This window comes from Pararge aegeria, chromosome 10 (assembly GCF_905163445.1).
Source record: "Pararge aegeria chromosome 10, ilParAegt1.1, whole genome shotgun sequence".
Taxonomy (NCBI): domain Eukaryota; kingdom Metazoa; phylum Arthropoda; class Insecta; order Lepidoptera; family Nymphalidae; genus Pararge; species Pararge aegeria.
The window spans coordinates 16780757-16808756 of NC_053189.1; the positions used below are offsets into that span (position 1 = coordinate 16780757).

At 36.6% G+C, this 28000-nt stretch overlaps 2 protein-coding genes across 2 annotated transcripts; one reads left to right on the forward strand and one right to left on the reverse strand.

The window, feature by feature from the left end:
* Nucleotides 1–2082: 2082 nt before the first annotated feature.
* LOC120626705 (synaptic vesicle glycoprotein 2B-like) lies at nt 2083–27996 on the forward strand. The gene is made up of 10 exons (XM_039894336.1): nt 2083–2394; nt 14815–15015; nt 18951–19113; nt 21074–21255; nt 22376–22560; nt 23128–23279; nt 25944–26159; nt 26803–26988; nt 27333–27460; nt 27848–27996. Exons 1-10 carry the CDS (start codon nt 2280–2282, stop codon nt 27901–27903), a joined length of 1584 nt encoding a protein of 527 aa, XP_039750270.1. The 5' UTR covers nt 2083–2279; the 3' UTR covers nt 27904–27996.
* LOC120626708 lies at nt 6672–7378 on the reverse strand. Its single transcript, XM_039894338.1, has one exon. It carries the CDS (start codon nt 7263–7265, stop codon nt 6837–6839), a length of 429 nt encoding a protein of 142 aa, XP_039750272.1. The 5' UTR covers nt 7266–7378; the 3' UTR covers nt 6672–6836.
* Nucleotides 27997–28000: the final 4 nt, after the last annotated feature.

Here is a 28000-nt window from a genome sequence, read left to right on the forward strand (position 1 = left end):
TACATAAATACTTAAAATATACATATAAACACCCAGACACTGAAAAATATACATGCTCATCACACAGACATTTTCCAGTAGTGGGAATCGAACCCACGGCCTGGGGCTCAGAAAGCAGGATCGCTGCAAACTGCGGCAATCGGCCGTCAAAATATTTTCAAGATATTCTTCTACACTTAAAAAAAAAAAAAATGAGTTGATTATCAATAGCGCCCTCAACACAAAGGTGTTTATAAATTAGTTAGTTATTAAAACAATTAATTGGATGGCAGGTGGCTGCGAGATTCGGGGGCATTGCTCGGTGCAGTCAAAGCTACTCAAGGTCACATTACAGTCGCGTGGTGAATACACCGCTATCTCTAAGAATAACAGATGTCACGGGTGGTCACGGCCGAGACTTGCACTGTTGCAACGTGTTATGCAGTTTCGGATAATAGATTTTTTATTGCAGGCAGATCATTACATCTACACAGACAAATGAAATTAAATTAAGTAGGTACTTTAAAGTGCGTGCACAAAATATTTCGTTTGTAAAGTAGGAGGATTTTCCATTTTCTGCCAAGTGACTGAATTATGCCTACTCTGGTTTAAGGCTTCGTGCACGCACCTCCAACTTTTCTAAGATGTGTGCATTTAAAATATCACCTACATAAACGATAAAGGACAACATCGTGATGAAAACTGCATGCCCGAAAGTTCTCCATAATGTCCTTAAAGGCGTGTGAAATCCACCAATCCGCACGGGGCCAGCATAGTGTACTGCGGCATAAGCCTTTCTCATTGTCGGTGAAGACTCCTGCTCCGAAATGGGTATGTATACATATATATATATATTATTCTAGTACAAGTTAGCCCTTGACTGCAATCTCACCTAGGTAAGTGATAATGCAGTCTAAGATTTTAGGGGGCTAACCGGTTACGGAGTTTGGTTGTCATACCCATAAGTTTCTATGCGACATCGCACCGGAACACTAAATCGCTTAACGGCACGTCTATGTCGGTGGGTGTCAACTAGCCATGGCCAAAGCCTCCCACCAAAGCCAGACCAGTGGAAATTCAGAAATTATAAAATCCCAAACTGCTCCTGCCGGGAATCGAACCCGGGACCTCCTAAAACAGCGCTAACCGCTGCGTCAGGTAGGTCGTCAGTTCCCATATCACACATTTCGGTAAATACCTCAAAAATGTAACCAAACGTCTAATTATTATGTTTATTTCATCATCTTCGCGTATGATAATAATTTAAAAATAGTTATTTATTGTCTACAATGATTGTCAACAGAACATAATTATTTGCTTGCATTTATACATCTAACAAGATCACGCATCGTAAATAATAACAAATGCTCGCAGCCTCACTATATCTTCATATAATAATCATCAAAAATAGGGTGTCCATAGATATAGTGTCTGTGAGATATTCTCAATTACAAGTGACAAGATGTATGACACCAGGAAGTGGTACTGAGAACGTCTTAGTTTCTATACATGACTGTGTGAAATGTGACACCAATGCACCCGTATTTCTATCAAAATTTATAAACAATAAATACCCATCAATACAATATATGTTGTGTTTATTTATAGTGTTTCAAATGTCAGTTAAATTGTGTCTTTTAAACTATTCAATAAATTAAAAAGAAATCATTAGCTCTAAAATGTAAATCTAAAATGTAAATTACTCATCTGATCAAGTTATAGTAACACCTAGGTTCTATCTAAAAAATGCTAAAGAGTTATGAATAATTGTTGCATAAATATATATTAAAATAAACAATCCCACTTCTGATGTGAAAAAAGATCTGGAAGATCAGAAAAAAGGTTTACTAAGTCATAATATAGAACTTTTCTTTAAATCTATATACATAGAACTCATACGTAATTTAGTAAAAAAATATTGATATGTTTGCTGACATAAAATGTTTATAATTATTTTTACTTGTGTTTGCTTATTTTAAATAACTACCCGCTTTTAAAGCTTGATACATATATTTTTTGCAGATATTTTCTTTTAACTGTCTTCCATTAACCATTTTGACGTTGGTCCATATTTACCGTTGATATCAGCGTGCGGAAAACTGAACATATACTGTTGACACCACATACAGAACTGATCCCAATACAAACATTGAAGATAGTACCCGTTCATTCTATATAACATGGTATCAAACGTATTACCTCATTCCAACTACCGATTTTAAGAATGCCTGTGGTTTATATATACCAAAGGATCCACCACATGGACGTTCGGTATCAGATTTTGAGTTAAAGAAAACAAAATGGTCGTGTCAAAAACTGATGTCGAAGCCCCGGCTGTGAAGGAAGAGATACCTCACGACCACTTGTACAAAGTCACCGGTTTGTCTGCGACGAATTTGGAGAAATTAGCTCAAGGTTGGTACTTTTGTATTTTTCTGTTAATTTACGGAAGGTTTATGGACAAGCTAAATAAAGCATCTGTTTAAGTTTTGTGTGACCCTTAAATTCCAATTCCCACGCGGTATCGCGTTCTCAAGTGCTATGTCTGCTCTACGCTTTTATATAGATTAGAATTCGATTAAAAGAAGGAAAGTTGGAGACGAACTTTCAAGCGTTTGAGATGGTCATTACGAAGAATATTTAGAATATAATTCGGACACTTCATCTCAAATGCTTAGGTCAAAGGGCCAAATGCCATCGAAGACTGATGACAACCGTCATACAAAAGAAGGTTGCATTTTTCGATCACCTGTACGAGTTTCCAAGGTTGATCCTTGAAGCAAAATTACCGGGAAAAGAGCACTTGGGCGAAAAAGGAAGAAGTGGTTTGACGATATGAGAGTGTGCAAGGATATACCTATTTAGAACTGAAGAAGACGGCTCATCATCGTACAATTTTTGGCGCTGTGAATTTAAGTAGGAGGTCCTATGTTCCAGTGGCGTGCATAGAGGGTATGCACAGGGTATGCAGATGATATAAAATGAAGAAAATCTCCGATAAGAGTTATAAAGTACTTAAGGATGGGCATTGTAAGAGTTATAAAAACCCTACCCTTAAGCTATAAAGTTTATATAGCTCCTACTGGTGATTTTCTTCATTTTATATAATCTGCATACCCTGTGCATACCCTCTATGCACGCCACTGCTAGGTTCAACGGCAGAGGCAATTTGGGAATTTATAATTTCTGAATTTTGGTAGGAGTCATTTTTCTATTCAATAAATAAACAATAGAGTTTTGACAGCAGTGATTGCAAGATTGCCGGCAAGAAACTCAGCAGAATGTTTTTTCCAACATCATTTTATAGTTTAACAATCTCTAGCATTTTTCTGTGTTGTGAGAGATGAGAGCGGAGAGGCCTGCTTCCAAGCAGCCTTGTCCTTAAGGAATTCATCAATCGTGTAGTAACCACGATTGGTTAAATGTGTTTTAATATATTGTTTAAACTTAGGTAAAGGTAGAACTAATACCCTTCATCAGGTATCATGTTATAAAAGCATATACCCATTCCCAAAGGACTTCTGTACTTTTCTCAGACGATACGCAGATACCACTATTTAATGTCCGTTTCTAATAAGTAGATTGTTTATATCGACTTTTAATTTATAATTACTTATGTTTTGTTTAATAAAGATTATATTATTATAAATATATTGCAAGTATACCTATTTATTAAATTTTGGCACGAAGGGGTTTGGGTGATCTAAGTTTATATCGATCGCTAACGACCTTCTTAGTTTAAAAGATAAATTCATAAGTTTAAGTTTCCGACGTAAAAGCTTCAAAGCAGCTCCATCTAGCGGCGCGATCAGTGATTTAAAAAAGTTACTTTCACGGACACGACAAACCAACAGGCTCAAAGCCAATGATGGCGGGCCCTAGCCTTGACCACATTGATCAGAATCTAATTTACTTATACTTTTACTGATTGGATCTATGTTTGTGAAAATATTGTCTAAACATGTGGCGCTAGTGGAAGTAATTCTTGTAGGCTCCATAAAAATATTCCATAAATTATAAGTTTTAAATAAATTTAGTAGCCTGCAACTTTATGAACTACTTTCTCAATTATTCACATTAAAATCTCCACACACAATTTTTTTTTATTTGATTTATATATCTTATATAATACTTCATCTATAACCCTATCAAAAAGTTCAAAGTTACATAAGGGTGGTCTATAAACATTAACAATAATGAATTGCTTTAGTTCAAATTAGGCTAGTTATATTGTTTGTTCAATAGACAGGCTCACAATGACACTTTGATTTTTTAATTTCAAATTTGTGTATAATAGAGTTAATAAGCCACCATGAATCGCAGTAACCCTACGAATTTTTGTTTTTATAGTTAATTGGGTTTATAATTAATTTGTGCAATTCCTTAATATAATTTGTTTTGTTTAAGCAAGAGAATGACTCTACTGTCTTTGTCTGAGCAAAAGAAAACCCCTGTTGTCTCCTTATCTAGCTCAAAGTAAAGTTACTTGGAATAATTTCAAAGGTGTTAATGTCAAAGTTGGGACACTGCTCAATAAAAGCATTTTGTTTAGCCAAGTTATTGGCTGATATTGTAAAAGAATATGATAGCAAAACAGCTATCTGTCAATTAAAATAATTTGATAGGTATCTTGGTACAAATTATAATAAATATTAGTACACTTGCTAAAGTCAATAACCTTAAATTTTTTATTTTATGTAGATAAATTGTACAGGGTCATATTTCAATTATATCTAAGGGTATTTTCTTGGTGTAACACATTATTACAATATGGAAATGTATACAAAATAATACTATTAACATTTAAAGAATCTAAGAAATCATAAGGTTTTATTAATTCAGTTTTGTAAATATTGCCTGTATTTCTAATAAGTAATATTAAATTAGTCGCACAGTCAAACTAATCTCCTCCTTTTTACATATAGAAAAAACAATAGTCTTTAAGTCAGAGTTAGGTGAACAGGTGTTCAACACAGTGTGTCCATGTCGATGTGAATTAAGAAATAAGCCCATATTACTTCCAATCTCAGCCCTATACATAAATGTTATTGTGGATTTTGATTTACTTGATTTGGTTTGGGTGAACAAACTGTTGGGATGATTTTGTTTTAATATATTGAATCCATCACACACCATCCTCGATTTTGAGGGTGATGATGCTGGTGACACAGACTGAAGATCACTATCTATACCTTCATCAGTACAGTGGAAGTTATTTTGACTATGATTATTGTTGTAAGAATACAACAATAACCAGACTATAGATGAAATATTCTATTCTATTCTATATTCTAATTCATCTATAGTCTGGGTGTATTAAGACATAATTTGTTTTTGATATTGGTCATATTGAGCTGCCAGTGTCCATAGTGAAGTTTTCAATCTGGTTAAATAAAACTAAATGCTCTGTTTTGGTTCTTAATGCCTTAGAAGATTGTTTCTGTGTTTTTAACAATTTTTGAGTTTTTTTTTATAAATTGGTTTTATATAATATATTTTTTAAGTTTCTTACTGCTGCGGGGACATACTACTGTTGTGTTAGAGTTCATAACCAGTTATTTTCTAGTCAGTAGACATGTCCATATCAGCAGCAATCAACTCTGGGGCCCTATCTACTAGTTCCTTGTTGAGACTTTGAGTGTGCAGTGGCTGTTGTGTTTTGTGCAGGCTCTTTCAACTCGGTGATATGGTTGTGGGCATCACATAGCTCTCACTGCGGAGTGGTGACCTACTCAGAACAACACTCATCAAACCTATGCACCAATAACTGTAGCCTATCCTGTTCTTCAATTATGTCCATATAGCTTATATGTAAAGCTGATAATTTAGATTTTAACTTATCATTGTTTTGAAGCACACCTAACAGTTCATTTTCAATCTCTCTTGCTATTCAGTTGGGTACATGGTTCCTTGCTTGCCTTTAATTCTTTTAAAGCCTGTATTTTGGATTGCTCCTGACTCGCCAATAGGGCTCTTTATGTATTCAGTTTGCTTATAGGAACTATTAGCCAAAAGAACACACGATGACAGTTGTTTTGTGCTAACAAATGTTACGATATTATGGATATATTACGGGTATAGTGTGATTGCAGACACACCTGATGATTTTCAGTGTGCTGAATATCTATCTTAATGCTGATAAAACTATCAGCACACCGTAATAAATAATATCAACGAAACAATTGTTATGGATTCAATTTGATCTTTAGTCGGCGCAGCGAACCTAGATGGATCCCTATGACACTGACAGCTAATGTCACCATATAACATTGTAGTGGCGTCACCATTAAATTGGGATCATATTGGGGACGTCTAAAAATGCCACTTATAAATTTTACGTAGCTTCATACTATTAGTAATGATATTCCGTTGATATTTTTAACAATTCTTAACATTTACAAGAAGTTATCTAAATCTGAATTTATGTTTACGTCCTGCAAAACTTACGTCGTGTGACTTTTATCGACTAGAGCCGGAAGTATCGATAAAAAAATGTCGGTAATGGAAACGAGTGCACAATTTTTTTTCATACTCACATTTTAGTTCATATATTATGGAATGGAACAGAATATTACGATCATACCATTCATACATACACACATGATTATATTATACACAAGAAAACTAAAAAATAACAGCTAACGAAATGAAACAAAATCTATTTAACAATTATTTATTTACATGCACAGGGTCAAGGGTGTAACAAAAGTAAGTGATAATACTTTAGGTTTTGCATGTGCTCCTTTAGTTTACAGTGAAAATACTCAGCGAAGAAAGCAAAAATTTTTTGTGTGTGGGCAAGCGCCACATGAGCTTCCCCATGCAAATCACAAAAATTTCTTTTGCTTTTAGCGCTGCTACTTTGCTAGTGAACTCTTTATAAGGGACACTACACACCCTAAAGTATTATCACTTACTTTTGTTACACTCTGTATTTCATTCTGAATCTGATAATGACATGAGTGTTCAGTGGGGTAAATATGGTTACGTATCGCAGCTATGTCGAAGTCATCTGGACTGGTGACGGGATGTACCCTATTACATTTTTTCTTCTTTGGAGTTGAGAGTTTGTTCGCCTCCATCGATGATTCGCCGAACTTTTCCTTTGTGATTCGGAAAACGGTAGCCTTGCCAATCCCTAGAGCGTCAGCAACACGGTCGCGTACGTTGTCAAGTGGCAACAAAGGGCCACCATTTTGTTGTTCACGAGCAAAGTAATCTCGCAAACGCGCAACAAACTCCCGCGTTTCAGTGTTGAATACAGTTTTTCGCAATTTTTTCGGCATTCTTCAACAAACAAAACAAAAACCAGTAATAACAAGAAAACAGTAATAACAAGTAACACTCCGATAACAAAAACCACGTGGCGCATACAAGGCGTTACTGAAGAAGCGAGCGCCGGGCGCCAGCCGCCGAGCGATTGCGCGCTTCGCGTCGTAGTGAGCGACCAAATAGTGTGGCTATATCTAAAAATATCCTATAATATTATACCTACAATAATCAATTTTTTTCAGACAAAATAAATAAATGGGGAAAATTCATTTTTCATGATAAAATATATACTTATATAACAAAAACGTGTTTACTGGGTTAAACATTATTAGAAAATAACAAGGTTGGAAACCTTCACTTTACTTACCTACTTAATCTATGCCATAAATCTTAAATATAATATTTTTTTAAACATTTTTACCAACGTGGCTGAATCTTACATTCAGCCTTTGTCAGCCTTTGTAAGCCTTTGTCTAAAAAAAAAATATCGACACGACCCATCACTAACACGAACTATGGGGATCAAGGTTCGCCGCGCCGACTGTAGTTTACTATTAAGTCAATCTATCTTTATTAATTTTAACTATTGCCACTCGTACTCCATAAAGAAATACGAGTTTCAAAAATTGTTTAACATCAGAAGTGGGATAGAAAGTGACAATCGTCCTCGATTGAACACGATTTCTGAAAGTTGACCGCAGCTTATACGTTCTGCGTTGAACACAACGATAGCGCGTTGTAATTCGGTACAGCGACATCTGTCGAACGCTTACTAAATAAAAAAAATATTTGCAATAATTCACACACGGCAGAAGTGAAACCTCTGGAAAGTAACCTAAAATATAAAGGATAATTAATTTTAAATATATTATTTTTTTCCAAGCCTAATATTTTTAATATTTTTATGTCATGATGGCATAAAAATATAGAGGCATAAGTCTTTGTTAACAACCCATTATGTACTATTCGTAGTCCACCTAGCTAAATAAAATATTATATAGGTATCACAAATTACATTTATTTATTTTTCATGGTAACTAAACAATATTTATGAGTTTGTTTCATTATCGTGACGCATTTTCGTTCGAGTTTCAAAACGCAACGATTCGAAGTTTAAATTCAAAAATTAACCATACTTTATTCTATCTTTAAACAAAAGGCATTATACGAATACCAATTAGTTGTACCTACCTAACTATATCACCGAATAATTTAAAGCTAGATGACCCTGAAATATGTACCTCATAAAGTACGCCATCTATTGGCAGTAAAGCGAAGTAAAATAACTACTTTTGATAAATACTTTAGTTAATATATTATTAACTGTGCATATGATTTATAACTTCTTTTGGCTGCCTGTTTGGATATTTTCCGTATTTTATATTATATTTAATTCCTGTTCCGCCATTTTGTAAGTTTTTTTGCGACCTCGACGCGGCGTGCAATTCATGATGTTTTCCTTAACCGTTCAAAGCAAGTGATATTTAAATTGCTTTAATTAAAACGCGCATAGCTCACATTGTAGATATTACTTCAGTCATAGGTATTATATAGTATGCTAATAAAATATATATATATATATATATCATACTAGCGATTGCCGGCGTTATCTACCGTTTTTTACAAATACCGTAGGAACCATTTATATGCCTGGGAAAAAAGTAGCCTTTGCTCTCAATTTACCCTATCCCGAAAATCTAATTAATTGGTTTTTAAATAAGGGCGTTAGGGTAGGATAAAGAAACACACAAAAAATTTTTGCGTTTATATTACCTAATCTAATACTGATTATGGAGTTAATTACTTACTTGACGACGTAAAACTTGCTACTTGTAATATATAATACATAGCTTTTTTTTTATTCCACTATAAGTAAGCCCTTGACTGCAATTTCACCTGGTGGTAAGTGATGATGCAGTCTAAAATGGTAGCGGGCTGACCTGTTAGGGAGTATGCATAAGTGTGATGTATGCAGTATGTTTGAGTAGCGTTAATAAATAAATATAGTTTGCCCGGACATTTGGTATGAAACCATTCATAAAACATCATTCGTTTATATACATTATCTGGCTACTTATAACTCGAAATCTCATTACCGGCCCACTACAGAGTACGGTTCTCCTCACACAATGAGAAAGGGTTAAGGCGGTAGTCCACCACGCTGGCCCAGTATTTGGTGGATTGGAGGACTCCACAAACCTTTGAGAACATTATATAGATCTCTCAGGCATAAAGTTTTCATCACGATGTTTTCCTTCACCGTTGAAGCGAAGTTTTATAAGCATTACTGTCAAAGCTACTGAATTGTGGAATGCACTCCCATTGAACATAAGACAGTCGAAGTCATTGGGCATATTTAAAAATGCTGTTAAGGCTCATTATCTCGCTCAGTAAAGACGACTATTATTATTTATTTATCTACTCAAACTCATATTTAAGTATTTATGGTATATTAAGATATGTATTAGTATATTTATTTTTTATATTTATCAATAGTATTTTTGTATTTGTGTAGTCTGGTTTATGTATTAGTATGTAGATATTCGTATGTATGTACTAAATAGTGTACCCCACCTATTTGTTTTCTTTTTAGGTTTCCTAATCCTAAGGTTGCCTGGCAGAGATCGCTACTTAGCGATAAGGCCGCCTTTTGTATCCTGCTTCATTCTACATGTGTTTGTTCTTTTTTTTGTCTCGTTTTTCTGAGTGGTGTACAAATAAAAAGTATAAATAAATAAGCAGGTAATATTTGATTTACTTGAAACGCACATTACTTAGAAAAGTTAGAGGTGCGTACTGGGATTCTAACTCGAACACCGGAAAGTGCAGTCGAGCTTCTACCCACTGCGCTATCACCGCCTTATATTTTGATCACAACTCCGTACAATCCCAGGGCGCAATCCTCTGACTTTTCTAAGTGCGCGTTTTAAATCATTAAAAAATTTCACTTGCTTCGATGGTAAAGGAAAACATCGTTAAGAAACCTGCATGCCTGAGAGTTTGCCATAATGTAGGTGTGTGGAGTCCACCAATCCCCCCTGGGCCAGCGTGGTGGACTAAGGCCTTAACACCTTCTTGTGGAAGGAGACCCGTGCCCTGTAAGCACGGGTCTACTATAATAATGGGTCTTTATTGAGGATGATAATTAAAATATCGCTTGCTTTAAAGTTGAAGAAAAGACATCGTGAGGAAACCTGCATGCCTGAGAGTTCTCCATAATGTTCTCAATGCGTGTAAAGTCTACCAAACCGCACTTGACCTTCGTGGTGGACTACGGCCTTAACCCTTCTCATTTTGAGACGAGCCTTTGCCCTGAAGTGGGCTGGTACCACCCAAAGTAAAACCAGAAGTCTACAGTTAACTTCTGGATTGTCTTCAAAGAATTTTGAGGAATTAGTTCAAGGTGCGAACTTTATTAATAAACTTTAAGGCAGTCTAATAATAATTTAGATGCATTTCAGCTGAAGGTGAAATTCTTATCTCCAATGTCATCGTGATCGATTTTATAATGAAAATAGCGAGAAGCAAATAAGCATATATCCAATAACAAATCCCTATCCCCTATCCCCCCCTACTAATATTATAATTATAGATATGAATGTAAGTTTGTTTGTTACGCTTTCACGCGAAAACTACTGAACCGATCTTTATGAAACTTTTTATACATATTCTTGGAGGTATTAGAAAAAATATAGTATACTTTTCATTGAAAAAAAAAATTGTGTAAAAATATCAAATATTATATATGACTATAGGTGTAGACTATGTAGCAGTACGCTGGCTCTCAAAATTACGTGGGCAAAGCCGCAGGGCACATCTAGTAAATATATAAATATACTACCCCAATACACACATCGCCTATCGCGATATGATGAATATTTTTATGAATAAAATACACATAATTCACACTGCAATCTCACCTGGTAGTAAGTGATGATGCAGTCTAAGATGGTAGCGGCCTAACCTGTGAGGGAGTTTGGTAGTCATACCCCTAATCGGTTTCTACGCGACATCGCACCGGAACATTAAATCGCTTAGCGGCACGTCTTTGGCGGTGGGGTGGTAACTAGTCACGGCCAAAGCATCCCACCAGACCAAAAATACTTATAATATACCTAGTGATAAACACCCAGACACTGAAAAAGATTGATGTTCATCACACAAACATTATATAGTTGTGGGTATCGAACCTAGAGCCTTGGACTCAGAAAGCAGGGTCGCTGCCCACACGGCTGTCCAAAACATCTTCAGTGCATTAATTAATATTTCATTTTTATACGCGCTGAAAGATTCACGACTTTATTTGTTATAATATCAACAGAAATATCAACTTAATAAAGATGTTGGCACATATTATTGCACTAATTCTTACGTGTATGTATTTTCGTGAATCACCCGCAGCCTATTAAAGTCCCCTATAAAGAGGATTTGTCTCTCTTAAGAGAAACGGTTTAGAGTATAGACCCACCACGCTTCTCCAATGCGGGCTTCAATTACTATTGTCACAAGTTAGTGATAATAACCGGGACCGACGCGACTGCGCCCCGAAAGACAAGGATGGATATCGCCAATTTTGACTCCCGACTAGCGCAGTTGGCAGCGACCCGGCTTTCCGAGTCCATGACCGTGCGTGGGTTCGATTCCCACGGAGAGTACATTGCCGAAGATCTGTTTGGTGTGGAGTATAAGACAACACACACACACAACACTACGATTATGGTCAACACGCGAATTATGAATGGAAATTTCGATTGATAATTGGTTGGATTAAGAAGTTTCTATGCGCTGTTTGCCAAAATTAAAAAAAAGCACAACAATCAAACAATAGTTGCTGCTGCTGTTTTTTTATTCAAAAATTTTTAATAGTTTACATTTTGTTCGCCAATTAATACACCTAACCTAAGCACCTAAGTCACCACAAAAACACTTTTCACACAATTTGAGCTCATATTTAACAAAAACTACTTTAATGTATAAGACAACAAACCAGTGTAATGCACTTTTTTGAACTCAAAAAAAAACAATAATAAACTCCTAACACGTCTGAAGTTGTTTCAATTCGCTTGCTGGTCATCTTTACGAACTTCAACTCGCAATCTTCCAATTTATGTCCATACTAAACATTAAATAATCTAGATTGTCTCTGCTAAATACATTAAAATTCCTATGAGCGAAAACAGTAAAATAAGGCCCCATATAGGCCAATGTCGTTTACCTAATCATCACAAATTATATACGGATATGGCAAGTCAGCATCCATTTGCAATTCTAGAATACCCTCGTCTGATGTGAGAAAGAAGAAAATAACACCTCACACCCACAATAAAGCTGAGGAATAATGCACTTTCGTCAAACAAAGCAAAAACGTTTATACCTGCGCCGGCGCATCGAAATCATTCCAATAATAACATTATTGGGCGATCAAAACAAAATACGTCTCAAGCCAGTCTGGTTTTATCCGAAAATCTGGATTCCAGCCAAGTAACGCCGTGATCCTCGCATCACGGTAATGTCACTGTGGAGTTTATGGGTCGTAACGCTGCCCCGCCGGGTATTTGTGGAACATCACCTTGGGAAGATTAAGATGGACCCAGTAGCTTGACCACTTATTGTTACACTAATTGTTGCCCGCGTCATTCATGCAAATGCCTATGCCTATGTGTTGCTCTGACCCCTGAATTATCATCACGACAAAAAAATATGTCCATCTCTTGCTCCTTGAAAAACAAAAACGAATGTATCTCACGGAAACGTTAATTTTTCCGGGATAAAAATTTCGGGATAGCCTATGTGCCATTTCAGACTATAATCTATCGTTGAGCTAAATTTCATCCAAATCCGTTTAGCCTTTCTGGCATGATTGAATAATAAATATCCATCCAATTTTCCCCATTGATCACAGTAATGCCACTGTGCACACAGTTTATGGATCGTAACACATCCCTGCGAGGTATTGGTAAGTATTTTTGGATAAAAAGCAGCCTATCTGGTATTCCAGACAATAATCTATCTCTGTGCCAAATTTCATCTATTTCCGTTTAGCCGTTCAGGCGTCATTAAGTAACAATCATTTATCCGATTTTCCCCATTTTTAATTCATCACGGTAATGACACTGGAGTTTTTGGGTTGCAACGCATCACCGCCGGGTGTTTGTGGAACATCACCTTGGGAAGATCAAGATGAATCCAGAAGCTTTAATACTTATTGTTACACTAGTTTTGCCCGCGACTTTCATGCGTATTTTAGGCTATGTTTTACTCTGACCCCGGTATCTATGCAAAACAATACGTCGATCTCTTGCTCGGTGAAAAACAAAAACCTACTGTGGTGGTGTGTGATGGACTACGGCCTAAACACTTCTCATTCTGAAAGGAGATCCGTGCTCTGTAGTAGGTCGGTAATGAGTCGAAATGATGGTGAAGATGACGAAAGCTCTGTAAGTCATGTAGGCCTAATATAAGCACTTTTGAAACGTCAACTCTGTCTGTTTTTAGTGACTCTACCACCGGTTCGGAAGGCAGATTCTACCGAGAAGAAGCCGGCAAGAAACTCAGCAGTTGCTCTTTTCCAATATCAACAATTTACATTTTAAATTTTAACATTCATTCAAGGGTGACACTGACATTGGAATTCACCTTAACTCCGTGCCTCGGAGAGTACGTTGCATTGTCACTAACACCTGATAATAATCGTTACCTCATAGTCAACATGCCTGTAACAGTAACACCTATTTACACATACTTATGAAACGTTTAAACAATTTTTTTAACAACTTCCAAAATGGGAGATTACTTTTCAATGCGTTTTTGCACCACAATTTTTTTTCTAACCTGCCTTAATATTTATACAATCGAATCTATTTATAGTATAATCTCTAAGTTATGTTTTAAATACACAAAAATAAGTGTTAAAAATAACATAAAAAGAGTATTTATTATAAGAGGATCTTCGTCCGCGTTTATTCCAGTTTTTCACAAATCCTGTGGAAACCGTTGGCTTCTCAGTAATAAATAGTAGCCTTTATTACTCTTCGTCCTTTAACTAACTATATTCCAAAAATCAAGTTGATTGGTTGCTAAGTTAGGGCGCTAAGCAAGGACAAACAAACACACTTTCGCACTTATAATATGTAAGGATACAGAAATACACACACTATAATAGGTAAACGAAAAATTAGTAAATATGCAGAGACCATGATGGCATTAGAGATCGTCATGCCATTTTCCGTGACGGCATTCGGGTTAAATTTAATGGTAAAGCGCGCCAATGGATTTGCACATTAAATCGGCCGATTAGCGTAGTTTGCTGCGCCCCTGCTTTCTGAGCCCAAGGCCGTGGAAAATGCCCACTACTGGAAAATGTTTGTGTTACGAGCATGAATGTTTTTCAGTGTCTGGGTGTTTATATGTATATTCTAAGTATTTATGTATATTATTCATAAAAATATTCATCAGTCATCTTAGTACCCATAACACAAGCTACGCTTACTTTGGGGCGAGATGGCGATGTGTGAATTGTCGTTGTATATTTATTTATTATTTCTTTAATCTCATTCATTGCAGAGCCAGGGTCCGACTTCGAAGCGGCCATCGCCGCGACGGGCTACGGCTGGTTCAACATTATCCTCATGCTGTGTACGCTGCCAGCGTTCTGGAGCGCCGTGTCTGTGACCAGCGCGCCATCGTTCATCTTCACGAGAGCCCAATGCGACTTGGAACTACGGCTGTTGGACATGGGCACTATAAACGCTATGACCTATATGGGTAATACTCTGACTTTATACCATCACCAACATCATTACTATCAATGAATGTCCAACGAGAGCTCGAAAACGGGAAGCGCAAGCAGGGCGGCCAGTTTTTGAGATATAAAGATATGCAAAAGCGGCATTTGTCTAGATGCAATATAAGCGTCACTCATTGGGAAAGTCTGGCTGTAAATCGAACGCAATGGAGGCATTTAGTCCGTCGTGACCTTCTTAAAGCAAGACCATCCTCCAATATTACATACATCTACGTTGACGGTACCCTTACATGTCCTCCCTGTGCACGCATATTTATCTATATCTAAAATAGGGTATATAAGTCACATTAGGATGCATGCGCGAAGCCCTTAAATGTAATGTAATATAAAAAAATAAATTATAAGTATTTATGTGTATTATATTCATAGAAATATTCATCAGCTACCTTAGTACCCATAACACAAGCTACGCTTACTTTGGGGCTAGATGACGATGTGTGTAGTGTCGTAGTATATTATATTAGTATAAATAAAGTTCAACCGGGACATGTATTTAAAGAATGTTAAGAAAAACGGTTAGAAATCTATAAACTCAAAAAAAAAATTAAAGAAATCCGAAATTTTTAAATAGCAGATCAAATTCAGTACTGCTATCCTTTTTATACTCTTATCTGTTAGCACTACTATATAAATTAAATCTGATCTGACATTTTTAATTTCGCGTGTAAAAGAAACCTACCTATATAGGTATTAACTATGAAAAATATTGTTTTTTATAAATAACCCTTTCATCTCTTCGGGAGCATTAGAAGAAAACAGTCAGTCATTTCGAAGCCATAGAGACATTAATTGATGGGTTAGCCACATATGGTTTCTTTATAAAAAAATCAGTATAAAGCCACTCAAACCCCGTTTGTTCAATTTAAGCGATCGTATTACTGGACTTCATAGATCCATTAATAATATATGCCTAAAAAAAGTTAATTTGAGAATACTGATTACACCATAATTACGCCGTAATAATACAAATATTTAATTTAATACACTTGTGTGTATAAGGTTTACAATGTAAACTAAGATTTTCGTACAAACACACACAAATCGCAAAGCTTAGTATTATATTTGTACTATGTAGATTCGGATATGCAAATTCTGATATAACGCCAAGATCTCTCGCTTTTGTCATGTAAGCAAATTTTATTTGTTCTGGTACATTAATAAAGAGCATGTATCTCTATCGCGGTTTTAGTTCTAAATTCCCAATTAAGTTTTCTGGGAGTGAACGTTTTTATTCGCCGAGCTAGGCCGTCTGTTCATACCCAAATTCTAATTCTAAAATTCTTTATTCATGTAAACATAAAAATTCATAAAAATATTCATCAGTCATCTTAGTACCCATAACACAAGCTACGCTTACTTTGGGGCTAGATGGCGATGTGTGTATTGTCGTAGTATATTAAAAAAAAAAAAAAAAAAAAAAAAGACCTATCACAGGCAGTTATGAAGCGTTAAAAAATATATATGTGTATATAATTGTAAAGAGATGGTGATAAATTCGTTCGCCAACTAAAGCTACGAGGGTTCCCTAGTCTAAGAAGTCTTTAATCTTTTAATATACTGCCACAACAAACTTAGCCGGTAAATTTATTTGTTATCACCATCTCACAGTAAATTATATCAAGCTATGAAGTTAGAGCGATTCATAGCCAAATTTTTCCATTATAATAGGATTTTTCTGTAAGCTTACGTTTTATATAAACTTTAAAGTTATTGAATGAATGAATGAATATACTTTTATTGCACACCACAAAAAGTACATAAAAAAGAAATGTAAGTATAACAAAACAACGTATATAATTTAGCGGCCTTATCGCTTCGTAGTTCTTCCAGGAAACCAATGGCAAAGATAAAAAAATACAGAAAATAGCGAAGTGGTGCATATATACATTTACCCATAAAATAAATATTTCATTACACAAATAAATGTATGTAATATACATAAAACAATATTCATAACTAAGGTAAATAAATAATGAAGTAACTATCATTATAAATATAATATATGAAAATGATAAATAATAAAAAACTAGCTGACCCATGCAACTTCGTCTGCAGCAAATCGGTTAGGTATTGCCGGAAAACACAAATAAAATAACATTTTCTAAAAAGGAATCCTAGCTAGATCGATTTATAGCCCCCGAAACCCCCTGTATACTAATTTTCATGAAAATCGTATCGTATATACAAGAATTGCTCGTTTAAAGATATAATATAAGACAATATAATAAATTCAATATGAAACGAAATAAATGAAATAAATAACTATCCTCAGACATAAATAATAAAAAATGAAAAACAAGAACAAGGGAGCAGTGAACTGTCACGGGTCATCAGATGATTGCGACATAATGCGATCTTTCACAAGTTTTTTTATTTGAGTTTCTATTATTAGTAATCTTATTGAGTTGCTGATGCCCTCTAGATTTTTACATCTATTCGAATACTGAAAATCTTGACTTCATATTTGCCAATGAGTCATGATGCTGGATAAACCGGTTTTGCACTCCGAAGGTGCAATTCAAAATTTTAAATATTGGATAGAAGCAGGCGTTACTTTGCGGAAATCCATAATAATTAATATATTATGAAAATTAAGCTTAATTTGCTAAACTCCGCGAACAGCAGGAGAATCTGTATGGTGTAATTTATAATTACTTTATTTATTAATTGTAAAGTCAACATCTCCTGAGGATGCTCCGGTTTCGGACCGGAACGTGTGTAGAGGGTACAAAGTCAAAGTCAAAGTCAAAAATATCTTTATTCAAGTAGGCCCACAGGTGGCACTTTTGATGCGTACATAAGAATTACACGGTAGTGAGATGATGGCGATAACCACATTCGTAAACTTAAAACTAAAGCTACGAGGGTTCCAAACGCGTCCTGGTCTAAGAAGAAGCCCACAACAAACTTAGCCGGGTGTTTTTTTTTTTTTTTTTTGTTATCACCATCTCACAATGTCATTTTAAATTATTAGAAGAGCAACCTGGTTAGAGCAATAATTTACACCCAAGCTTTTTTATCGTTTACGTAGTCCTTTATACTATAATAGGACTTTTCTATAAGCTTACGTTTAATACAAACTTTGAACTTTTTAAGAGACATCTCCAAGATGACAATTGGTAGTTTATTGTAGAATTGTATGCAATTTCCTTTAAACGAATTATGAATTTTACGTAACCTAGTATATTGCACTGTAAGTTTATTCTTACTTCTAATGTTTAAATTATTGCAGTCACATTTTTTCTTAAATTTAGAAATGTTTTTATGAACGTACATTAAATTTTCAAATATGTACTGACTATACACTGTCATTATTTTAAAATCTTTAAATTTATCTCTCAATGACTCTCTCGGACCCATTTTGTAGATAGAACGAACAGCCCTCTTCTGCAGCACGAAAATAGTGCTAATATCAGCAGCATTACCCCAAAGTAAAATTCCATATGACATAATGCTGTGAAAGTAACTAAAATATACCAGTCTCGCAGTTTCTACGTCGGTCATATGGCGTATCTTCTTTACCGCATAGGCAGCAGAACTAAGCCTGTTCGATAAATTATTTACATGAGGGCCCCTCATGAAGTTTAGAATCTAACGTTATTCCTAGAAAAACTGTCGTATCCTCCAGTTTCAGTTCCTCATTATTAAGTAGTACAGTGGTTTTCACGTGTAGTGGTTCAATGTTAACATTAGGTAAAGTGAATTTTGTACACTTGGTTTTTTTTCCGTTAAGAACCAAATTATTAACTTCAACATACATACATTGCCGAGGATCTGTTTGATGTGGAGTATACAGATTTTAGTAATTATAAATTACACCACACAGATTCTCCTGCTGTTCGCGGAGTATAGCAAATTAAGCTTAATTTTCATAATCAAAATTTTAATTTTTCAGGAATGATCTCATCTGCAATGATTTGGGGGTTTTTATCGGATACCCTGGGACGGAGGTGCATTCTCGTGTGGGGCTTCTTCTGCGCGGGGCTGGTGGAGGTGGCAGCCGCTTTCAGTCAGAACTACAATATGCTGCTCATCACACGCTTCTGCAGCGGTTTCTTGTAAGTTGGTATCGAAATAACTAACAATGGTAATCTTTAATAACTTTTATTAGTCTTTTTACCTACATTTGGAGGAATTATCAATTTTATAGATGACGCTACAGTCGCTATAAGACTGATTTGAAAGGCATATACTAATTTCAGCATCGACGGTAGGAGAGCCGTAGCTTAATTGGCGAAAGCGCTAAGGCCGCGATTGCCATAGAGTCGCAGGTTCAAATCTTGTCGGTTCCGAAAATTTCTATACGCATTTTAAATTTATAAAAATGTTAATCTTCAACAACTTCTGGTTTCGAAGAGCGCTTCTTCAATACGTTATATTGTAACACTAGTGATTTCAAAGTTACCCTTGACTGCAATCCCACGTTTTGGTAAGTGCGAATATTGCTGTAACCTGTCTGAGACAGGTTGCAGGTTGTTGAGGAGCGACCAGAGAGAGAGACAGGCTGTCTCTCTCTGGTCGCTCCTTCATCACTGAAGATCGAGTCCCTGGTGAGATCTCAACTTCGAATGGGTAAATTGTCTCCATCGGCATCTGTTGGAGGCCATTTTGGCATAGAAACGGCACGAGTTTGACTTTATCAACTGGTTTCTCATCGCAGTAAACTTTAAGGGCTATAAATATAAACTCAAACCAGTTATCGATTTCTAATACCATAAAAATTTGACAGCACGTGTTTGTTAATAGGGTGACACTGAGCCACCCCCGAAGCCTTGATAACCTAGTAACGGGACTGATAACAATGTTGGGAATGATGATGCCATGATTTAATAGTACAGAAAACAGTCTAAATTCAAAATTTTCAAAATTCAAAATTCAAATTTCTTCAAGTTACGCGCCGCCCCCCGCCGCGAGCAGTCAGTTTCCAGCGTTGCTCCACGTTTAAAAATTCGAGAAAATAGGAAAAAAGTTGTCCGATCTGTGAAAAATAACCAATCAACCGTTATTAGTCTTCCAGATTTGTCTGCCCATTCGCGGTTCTGATTTCGTACCTAGCGGAAATAGAGCGAACAGATCAACCCATTACGGGCTCAATACAGGGTACGGGTCTCCTCCCACAATGAGAAGGGGTTAAGGCCGTAGTCCACCACGCCCAGTGCGGATAGGTGTACTACGGTCTTAACCCCTTCTCATTGTGGTAGGAGACCCGTGGCCTGTAGTGGCCGGTTGATAATCTCCCAACTCCCGTTTAGTGGTCTGGATTCCTAAAATAAAAATTAGCTGTATTTTTTTTTTTTATTCCACTCAAGTGAGCCCTTGCAATCTAACCTGGTGTTAAGAGATGATGCAGTCTAAGATGGTAGCGGGCTAACCTGTTAGGGAGTATGGTAGTCATACCCCTAATCGGTTTTTACACGACATCGTACCGGAACACTAAATCGCTTAGCGGCACGTCTTTGTCGGTAGGGTGGTAACTAGCCATGGCCGAAGCCTCCCACCAGACCACACCAGAGAAAATTCAGAAAATATAAATTCCCAAATTAACCCCTGCCGGGAATCAAACCCGGGACCTCCTACTTAAATTCACAGCGCTCACGTTTGCGCCAGGGAGGTCGTGTATAATCTTCTACTTGTGATAACTAAGTACTTTGTGAACGATGATGGCTTCTTTGCTTTCTTTTATTTTTTAAACATCATGAAAATAAACTTTACACTAAGAACAAAAAGATAATTCACGATAAATAAAATAAAATAAAATAGTTTATTTGGGTAAATAAAATTACTTTAAACACTAATGGCTGGAGCCTTCTTTTAAGGGTAGTATTACTACCCCTGTGTCAGAAGACACCGCTCTTCCATAACAAGAAATAAACATAAAAACGAGGGTAGGTATACAAACAAAAATATTTGTGTTGATATTAAAAATAATAGACATCTTAACAGAAGAAGATAAGTTAACTAAAAAAAAAAAAAAAAAAAATGGCTTGATGTATAAGTACAGAAATCAATGTCTTCCAGATTCAACGGCCCATTCGCGGTTCTGATCTCGTACCTAGCGGAAATGCATAGAACAGATCTCCGCGCACGAGTTCTTCTCTTAACCGGCCTGTTCTTCACCATTGCGAACACAACGCTGCCACTCCTCGCCTGGGCTATCATCACCAAGGATCTGGACTTTCAGATCTTCGGCAATAGTGTCGGTGAGTGATAGAACAAGTAAGAAATCATCATCATGATGTCAAGCGGACGCCTACTGTTATAGGACGCATAGTTCTTTTGCAGAGAGTTCTATACATAAATATATAGATATACTACGACAATACACACATCGCCATCTAGCCCCAAAGTAAGCGTAGCTTGTGTTATAGGTACTAAGATGACTGATGAATCCCTATCCCTATCCCTATCCCTATCCCTACTAATATTATAAATGTCAATGTAATTTTGTTTGTTACGCTTTCACGCGAAAACTACAGAACCGATCCTCATGAAACTTTGTACACATATTCTTGGAAGTGTTAGAAGTAATATAGGATACTTTTTATCCAGACATTAAGCTCGGTTCCTTTGGGAGAGGGAATGAAAGTGTTTGACGATTTTACAACATAACTCCGACAAATTATAACCGATTTAAATAATTATTTTTGTACTATAGAGGTTATAATATGTGTTTAATTTTGCCAAAACTTTGTGCAGAAGATGAATGTAGTTGGAGATAGAGGACAGAACTCCTCAGCGGACAGCAGCAAACCCCTCGATGTTTCCCTTCATCGCTACAGCAAGTGATACTTGTATTTATTCATTGTTTAAAACGCACATAACTCAAAGAAAAGTTAGAAATGTGCACGATGGAGATGCTTTCAGGCCCAAAACTACACCTAAGAATTGTTGTGAAGACTTTACGTCATCAAAAATCTTTGTTAGATATAATTTTTAGTATACCTACAACACAGAATTAGAACATACAGAATCCTCGTTCGGCTATTATACAATACAGTGCATTGTGTCCAAAAACAGTGAAAACACCCCGCGCACGTCTCATTAGTAGACCGCATATCACAATTTTTTGCCCATTTTCCGATTTTATGGTAAACGTTTAGAACAGTAGAGATAAAATAATTACTGTCATGCTAAATTGTATGAAGTGACTAACCGCCTTCGGGGAACTACTAAAGTGCACGGATTCTATGTGTTCTTAATTCTGTGAGCTACATTAATATTATCTTAATACTATTATTTCATAACTGTTTGCATACTGTATTATATTTAATTGAAAAATTCGAATACATTTTAACAAATATTCAGATTTTTTTTTTTTAGTTATTCACAGTTGGAACCTATTCCTGTTGGCGACAGCGATGGTGCCGCTTGTGACTGGTGCGGCGTTTCTCTTCCTGCCAGAAAGCCCCAAGTTCCTGATGTCCCGGGGACGCAATGAGGAAGCCCTGGAAGGTTTCCGCTGGATTTACTCCTTAAACACCGGCCAGCCGCCTGAGAGTTATCCTGTGAGTTACGGGTGTCTTCGGTCGTTGCTAGTTAACACCCTAATGACAAAAATGCCGCCAAGCTATTAAATTTTCTAGCATCTTAGACTGCAAAATGTCTTACCATCAGGTGAGATGGACCCAAGGGCTAGCTTGTAGTGAAATAAAAAAAATAAAAGAAACCATACACAGTTGTAGTCGATAGTAACATATTTAACCAATGAGTTTTATCTGTCTATCTTTCTATTTATATTTGACGCCCCGTTAGTTTACTAACGTCTGTCTGGCTTCTAAAGATTTGGTTAAAAATATTAATCAATGTTTATAGTAGCTACAAAAATGTGACGCTTCCACGCAACCCATTTTTCTAACCTGCAACGAATGAGAATGAGGGAATGAGGTACAAAGTATGATTTAAGATATAGGAGAGAAAAAGCGAATGCTAATTTGAGAGAAAGCAGATTCACAGAGCCCGAATCGTAAGACGTTAAGTGTCTGTAATATTTTCTGTATTGTTTATCTACCCACAATCTAATTTATACATGCCTGTGGTCCCTGGGGAGGATTATAATGAATGATTCTCGGCAGATTATCAAGTTGGAAGAGGAAAAGACAAAACAGCGAGGGCGGGGTTTGGAAGCGTTAAAGGGTGGAGGTGCGCAGATGGCGCCACTGTTCCAACGCCCGCACGTCGCTTGGCTTGTGCTCATATGCGCTACTCACATGGGATGCATGTTTGGGTAAGTTTATGTTTGTTTTTACGTGTACGTGATTCTAGCACCCGAAACTCAAAACCTATCTCCCCTATCTAATCCGTAAAAAATGGGTAAAAGTTCGTGAGCTAGCAACATTCCGCGGGTGTGGAGTAAGACGTGCGCTGAGCGTTTTAACTGTTTTTTTACACAATGCGCTGCTTGCAATAATAGCTGAATGAGGTTTCCGTGGGTTCTTAATTCTGTGGCTGCTCTCCGTTTTGAAGAGGTTGGTTATTCTATTGTCTGCCAAGGGGACAGTGACCCTGCTTTCTTTTTCCAATGCTATGGGTTAGATTCTTAAAGCTGGAGAAATGTTTGTCAAAGTCAAAGTCAAAGTCAAAAATATCTTTATTCAAGTAGGCCCACAGGTGGCACTTTTGATGCGTACATAAGAATTACACGGTAGTGAGATGATGGCGATAACCACATTCGCAAACTTAAAACTAAAGCTACGAGGGTTCCAAACGCGCCCCGGTCTAAGAAGAAGCCCACAACAAACTTAGCCGGGTTTTTTTTTTTTTTTTTTTTTTTTTTTTTTTTTGTTATCGCCATCTCACAATGTCATTTTAAATTATTAGAAGAGCAACCTGGTTAGAGCAATAATTTACACCCAAGCTTTTTTATCGTTGACGTAGTCCTTTATACTATAATAGGACTTTTCTATAAGCTTACGTTTAATACAAACTTTGAACTTTTTAAGAGACATCTCCAAGATGTCAATTGGTAGTTTATTGTAAAATTGTATGCAATTTCCTTTAAACGAATTATGAATTTTATGTAACCTAGTATATTGCACTGTAAGTTTATTCTTACTTCTAATGTTTAAATTATTGCAGTCACATTTTTTCTTAAATTTAGAAATGTTTTTATGGACGTACATTAAATTTTCAAATATGTACTGACTATACAATGTCATTATTTTAAAATCTTTAAATTTATCTCTCAATGACTCTCTCGGACCCATTTTGTAGATAGAACGAACAGCCCTCCTCTGCAGCACGAAAATAGTGCTAATATCAGCAGCATTACCCCAAAGTAAAATTCCATATGACATAATGCTGTGAAAGTAACTAAAATATACCAGTCTAGCAGTTTCTACGTCGGTCATATGGCGTATCTTCTTTACCGCATAGGCAGCAGAACTAAGCCTGTTCGATAAATTATTTACATGAGGGCCCCATTGAAGTTTAGAATCTAACGTTATTCCTAGAAAAACTGTCGTATCCTCCAGTTTCAGTTCCTCATTATTAAGTAGTACAGTGGTTTTCACGTGTTTAACATTAGGTAAAGTGAATTTTATACACTTGGTTTTTTTTCCGTTAAGAACCAAATTATTAGCTTCAAACCACTGTACCACTTTAGCGAGAGAGTTGTTTACGTCGTCAAAAGCTAGTTCACGTCGATTTATTTTAAAAGTCAGTGATGTATCATCGGCAAACAGAACTATCCCGTGTTTATCCTTGGCAAGGTAAGGAAGGTCATTAATGTAAATAAGGAACAGAAATGGTCCTAATATAGACCCCTGTGGGACACCTATTTTCATAACTGATCCATTAGACCGTTTTCCATTCACGTCGACTTTCTGAATTTTATCGCGTAGATAGTTACTCATTAAGTCTAGAGCTACACCCTGAATTCCATAGTGGTGTAGTTTCCTAACTAACGTTTCGTGTTGAACACAATCAAACGCCTTAGATAAGTCACAGAACACACCAAGTGCATCACGTGACTCCTCCCAGGCTTCAAATATGTTTTGTATTAGCTCAACACCTGCGTCGATTGTTGAGCGACCCCGTGTGAACATGAAGTGTTTGTGTGTTTGTGTGTTGAACATGAAGTTTTTCAGTGTCTGGGTGTTTATCTGAATATTATAAGTTTTTATGTATATTATTCAAAAAATATGTATCAGATAACCGATACATATTTTACCCACAACGACATTTCGATGAGTACCAACCACTTCAGATTTATATAGATGAGTACCCATCGATATAAATCTGAACCCATTCAAAGCTACGCTTACTTTGGAGCTAGATGGCGATGTAAGTATTTTCGTAATTTATTTATTATTGTATATTTACTGATCTGCTGACACCACACCACGCGGCTCACGTATTTGAATAAGCAATATATCAAGTACCTACGAATATACATGTATATTGTGTACATATATTAATTAGTTTAACTTCACGTCGCGTGTCGATCTGTGTTTAGATCCGCGCCATGATTAGACCCGGGGCAATTGGCTACTTAGTTTGTCTTCGCAAAATATTGTTTTTGACCTGCGACGCAAAAACGACGGGCTTTATTATAGAATAAGTACACTATGACAAATTTTAAATCCAAAATGGCCGCAACCACTGAATGCCGAATTAATTTTTTTTTACCACCCCCTCAATTTGGGAATTAAATAAAAGGTCTTGACTATTAGAATAATGTGCATTAAAAATCAGAGGGAATAATCGGGGGATGAAAATGCGCTGCCATACAAAAGGCGGCCTTATATATTGCCAAATAAGAATGTTACGAAACCTATAAGGTTCGGACAGCAAAGATAAACCAGGTACGGGTGATGATGATGATGATTAAAAAACTCGTACAGACAACCTACGACGTCTACAAAAGTACACTTCATAAACCTCTTTCCAGGTCAAACACCATCCGGCTCTGGTACCCTCAGCTCGCAGCCATGATCGGGTCACAGGGCAACGAGACCCTCTGTTCAGCCATCGCTCCGCACCCGATAGAGGTTGAGCAGATAGCCTGTACACCCATACAGACAGACATGCTGACTTACTTGCAGAGTGCCATCGTAGGTGCTGGCTCCGTACTCACTTATGGGATTGGAGGTGTTTTGATTAATAAGTAAGTAGGTATTTGATCGAAACGGTGTTTCGGGTTAGAGCAGTCCTGTTTTATAACCCCCGCCGCAAAAACCACGGTGTGTTAAACGTACCGTGTCTTTGTGTGTGTCTGTCTGTGGCATGGTATTTCCCGAACGGATTATTTTTTTTGTCTGAAAGGGGAGTGTTCTTAGCTATGCATAATGGAAATCTATCCAAGATGGCCGCCGCTTCAAAATGGCGCATTATATATTTTTCTCAAGATTTCATCCGGTAATTTGTTATCAAATGATATACAATTGACAGCCGGTTGGCGCAGTGGGCAGCGACCCTGCTTTCTGCGTCCAAGGCCGTGGGTTCGATTCCAACAACCGGAAAAATGTTTGTGTGTTGAACATGAATGTTTTTCACTGTCTGGGTTTTTCTGCATATTATAAGTATTTATGTATTATATATGTATTTATAAAAAAAATATTCATCAGCTATCTTAGTTACCCATAACACAAGCTGAGCTTGCAAAAAAAAAACCCTTGAATGAATTACTAAAAACCTACTCGGAGATCTCGAACTTGTCATCCATAGTAGAACATGCTAACAACAAACCAACAGAACTGTTTCAAAGACGGACTAGACGAGGACTAAAAAATACTTTAATATTTTCGCAGATGTGGGAAGAAATCCGTGGCGGGTGTATGCGGCGTCTTCAGCGCGGCTTTCATCGTGGTATTGCCATTTACGGGCAGCAAGGCTTTAACTCTCGTGGCGCTCTTCACAACCGGTCTGGCGCTCACTTCACTCTGCTCCGCTACCTTGTCCAGCATTGCTGTCGATCTCTTCCCTACTTCACTCAGGTTTTTTTTATTATTAAAATTTATGGTGTTCATGTACTATGCGCGTGTCGATCTTTTCTCTTCAATAGTGTTTTCATAAGTAAACACTTAGAATGTTTTGAATTAGTTTGTATGGAAAAACAAATATGCTTCTTTTTATTTAATAATTTTACAGGGTAATTCCTTATGAAATATACTTATGCTCCCTTCAACGCTGTTTCGTAAATCGATTACACGTTGTTTTTTATTGTTGAAGAAAGCAAATAATACTCAACCAATGTATCCCACTGTTCCCATGAGGGCCTTTATAAGTGCTCTAGCCTCTAAAAATAGCATTATGTTACAATTACTATTCTTCGTTACAGGGTAATGGCGATGGCGACATTCCTCATGACCGGTCGGGTTGGTACCATCATGGGGACAGTAATATTCCCCGCGCTCATGGACTTCGGGTGCCTACCACCGTTCATGACAATTGCAGTAGTTTTAATGAGTAAGTTACATCAATTATTTGAAGTAGACAGGTACACAAATTTAAAGTTTACGAAAGGTACAACATTTTCTTCAATTCTATTTTACATAGCGCGCCGCCGCACCGACTACCTATAATAGGTCTTGCAGTAAACATTTTTAAACCAACTAAAAAAAAAAAAAAAAGAGCGACATCTTGTAGTACATCAATACACTTTTTCATCCCAGTAATGGTTCAAGGTACACTTTTATTTCAAGTTTACATTTTACCTTTTCTTAACGTGGTACAGCAATTTTGTGCTAGATGGTGCTACCGTTTCCATATTAGTACGCTCAAGGTCGGATAGATGGCGCATCGCACAAATGTTATCAATCGCATGCCAACTTTGTCACATTTTTTTTTTTTCAGTATGCGGGCTTGCTTGCTTCTTTCTACCAAATACTACCCTAAAGAAGTTGGAGTAACACAAAGATTCGACCAAGAATTGTGTATTCAAAATTTGTATATAAGTAGTTTAGGGGTCTGTTTTTTTTTAATAAATACAAAAGGTGACAAAAGAAA

What these genes read in the sequence shown, in the direction of transcription:
- LOC120626708 (XM_039894338.1), bottom strand. Translation starts at nt 7,265, where the DNA reads ATGCCGAAAAAATTGCGAAAAACTGTATTCAACACTGAAACGCGGGAG.
- LOC120626705 (XM_039894336.1), top strand. Translation starts at nt 2,280, where the DNA reads ATGGTCGTGTCAAAAACTGATGTCGAAGCCCCGGCTGTGAAGGAAGAG. An exon ending in AAACGCTATGACCTATATGG is followed by an intron (nt 15,016 to 18,950) that starts GTAATACTCTGA and finishes TTAATTTTTCAG; the next exon opens with GAATGATCTCATCTGCAATG. An exon ending in CTCTTCCCTACTTCACTCAG is followed by an intron (nt 26,989 to 27,332) that starts GTTTTTTTTATT and finishes TCTTCGTTACAG; the next exon opens with GGTAATGGCGATGGCGACAT.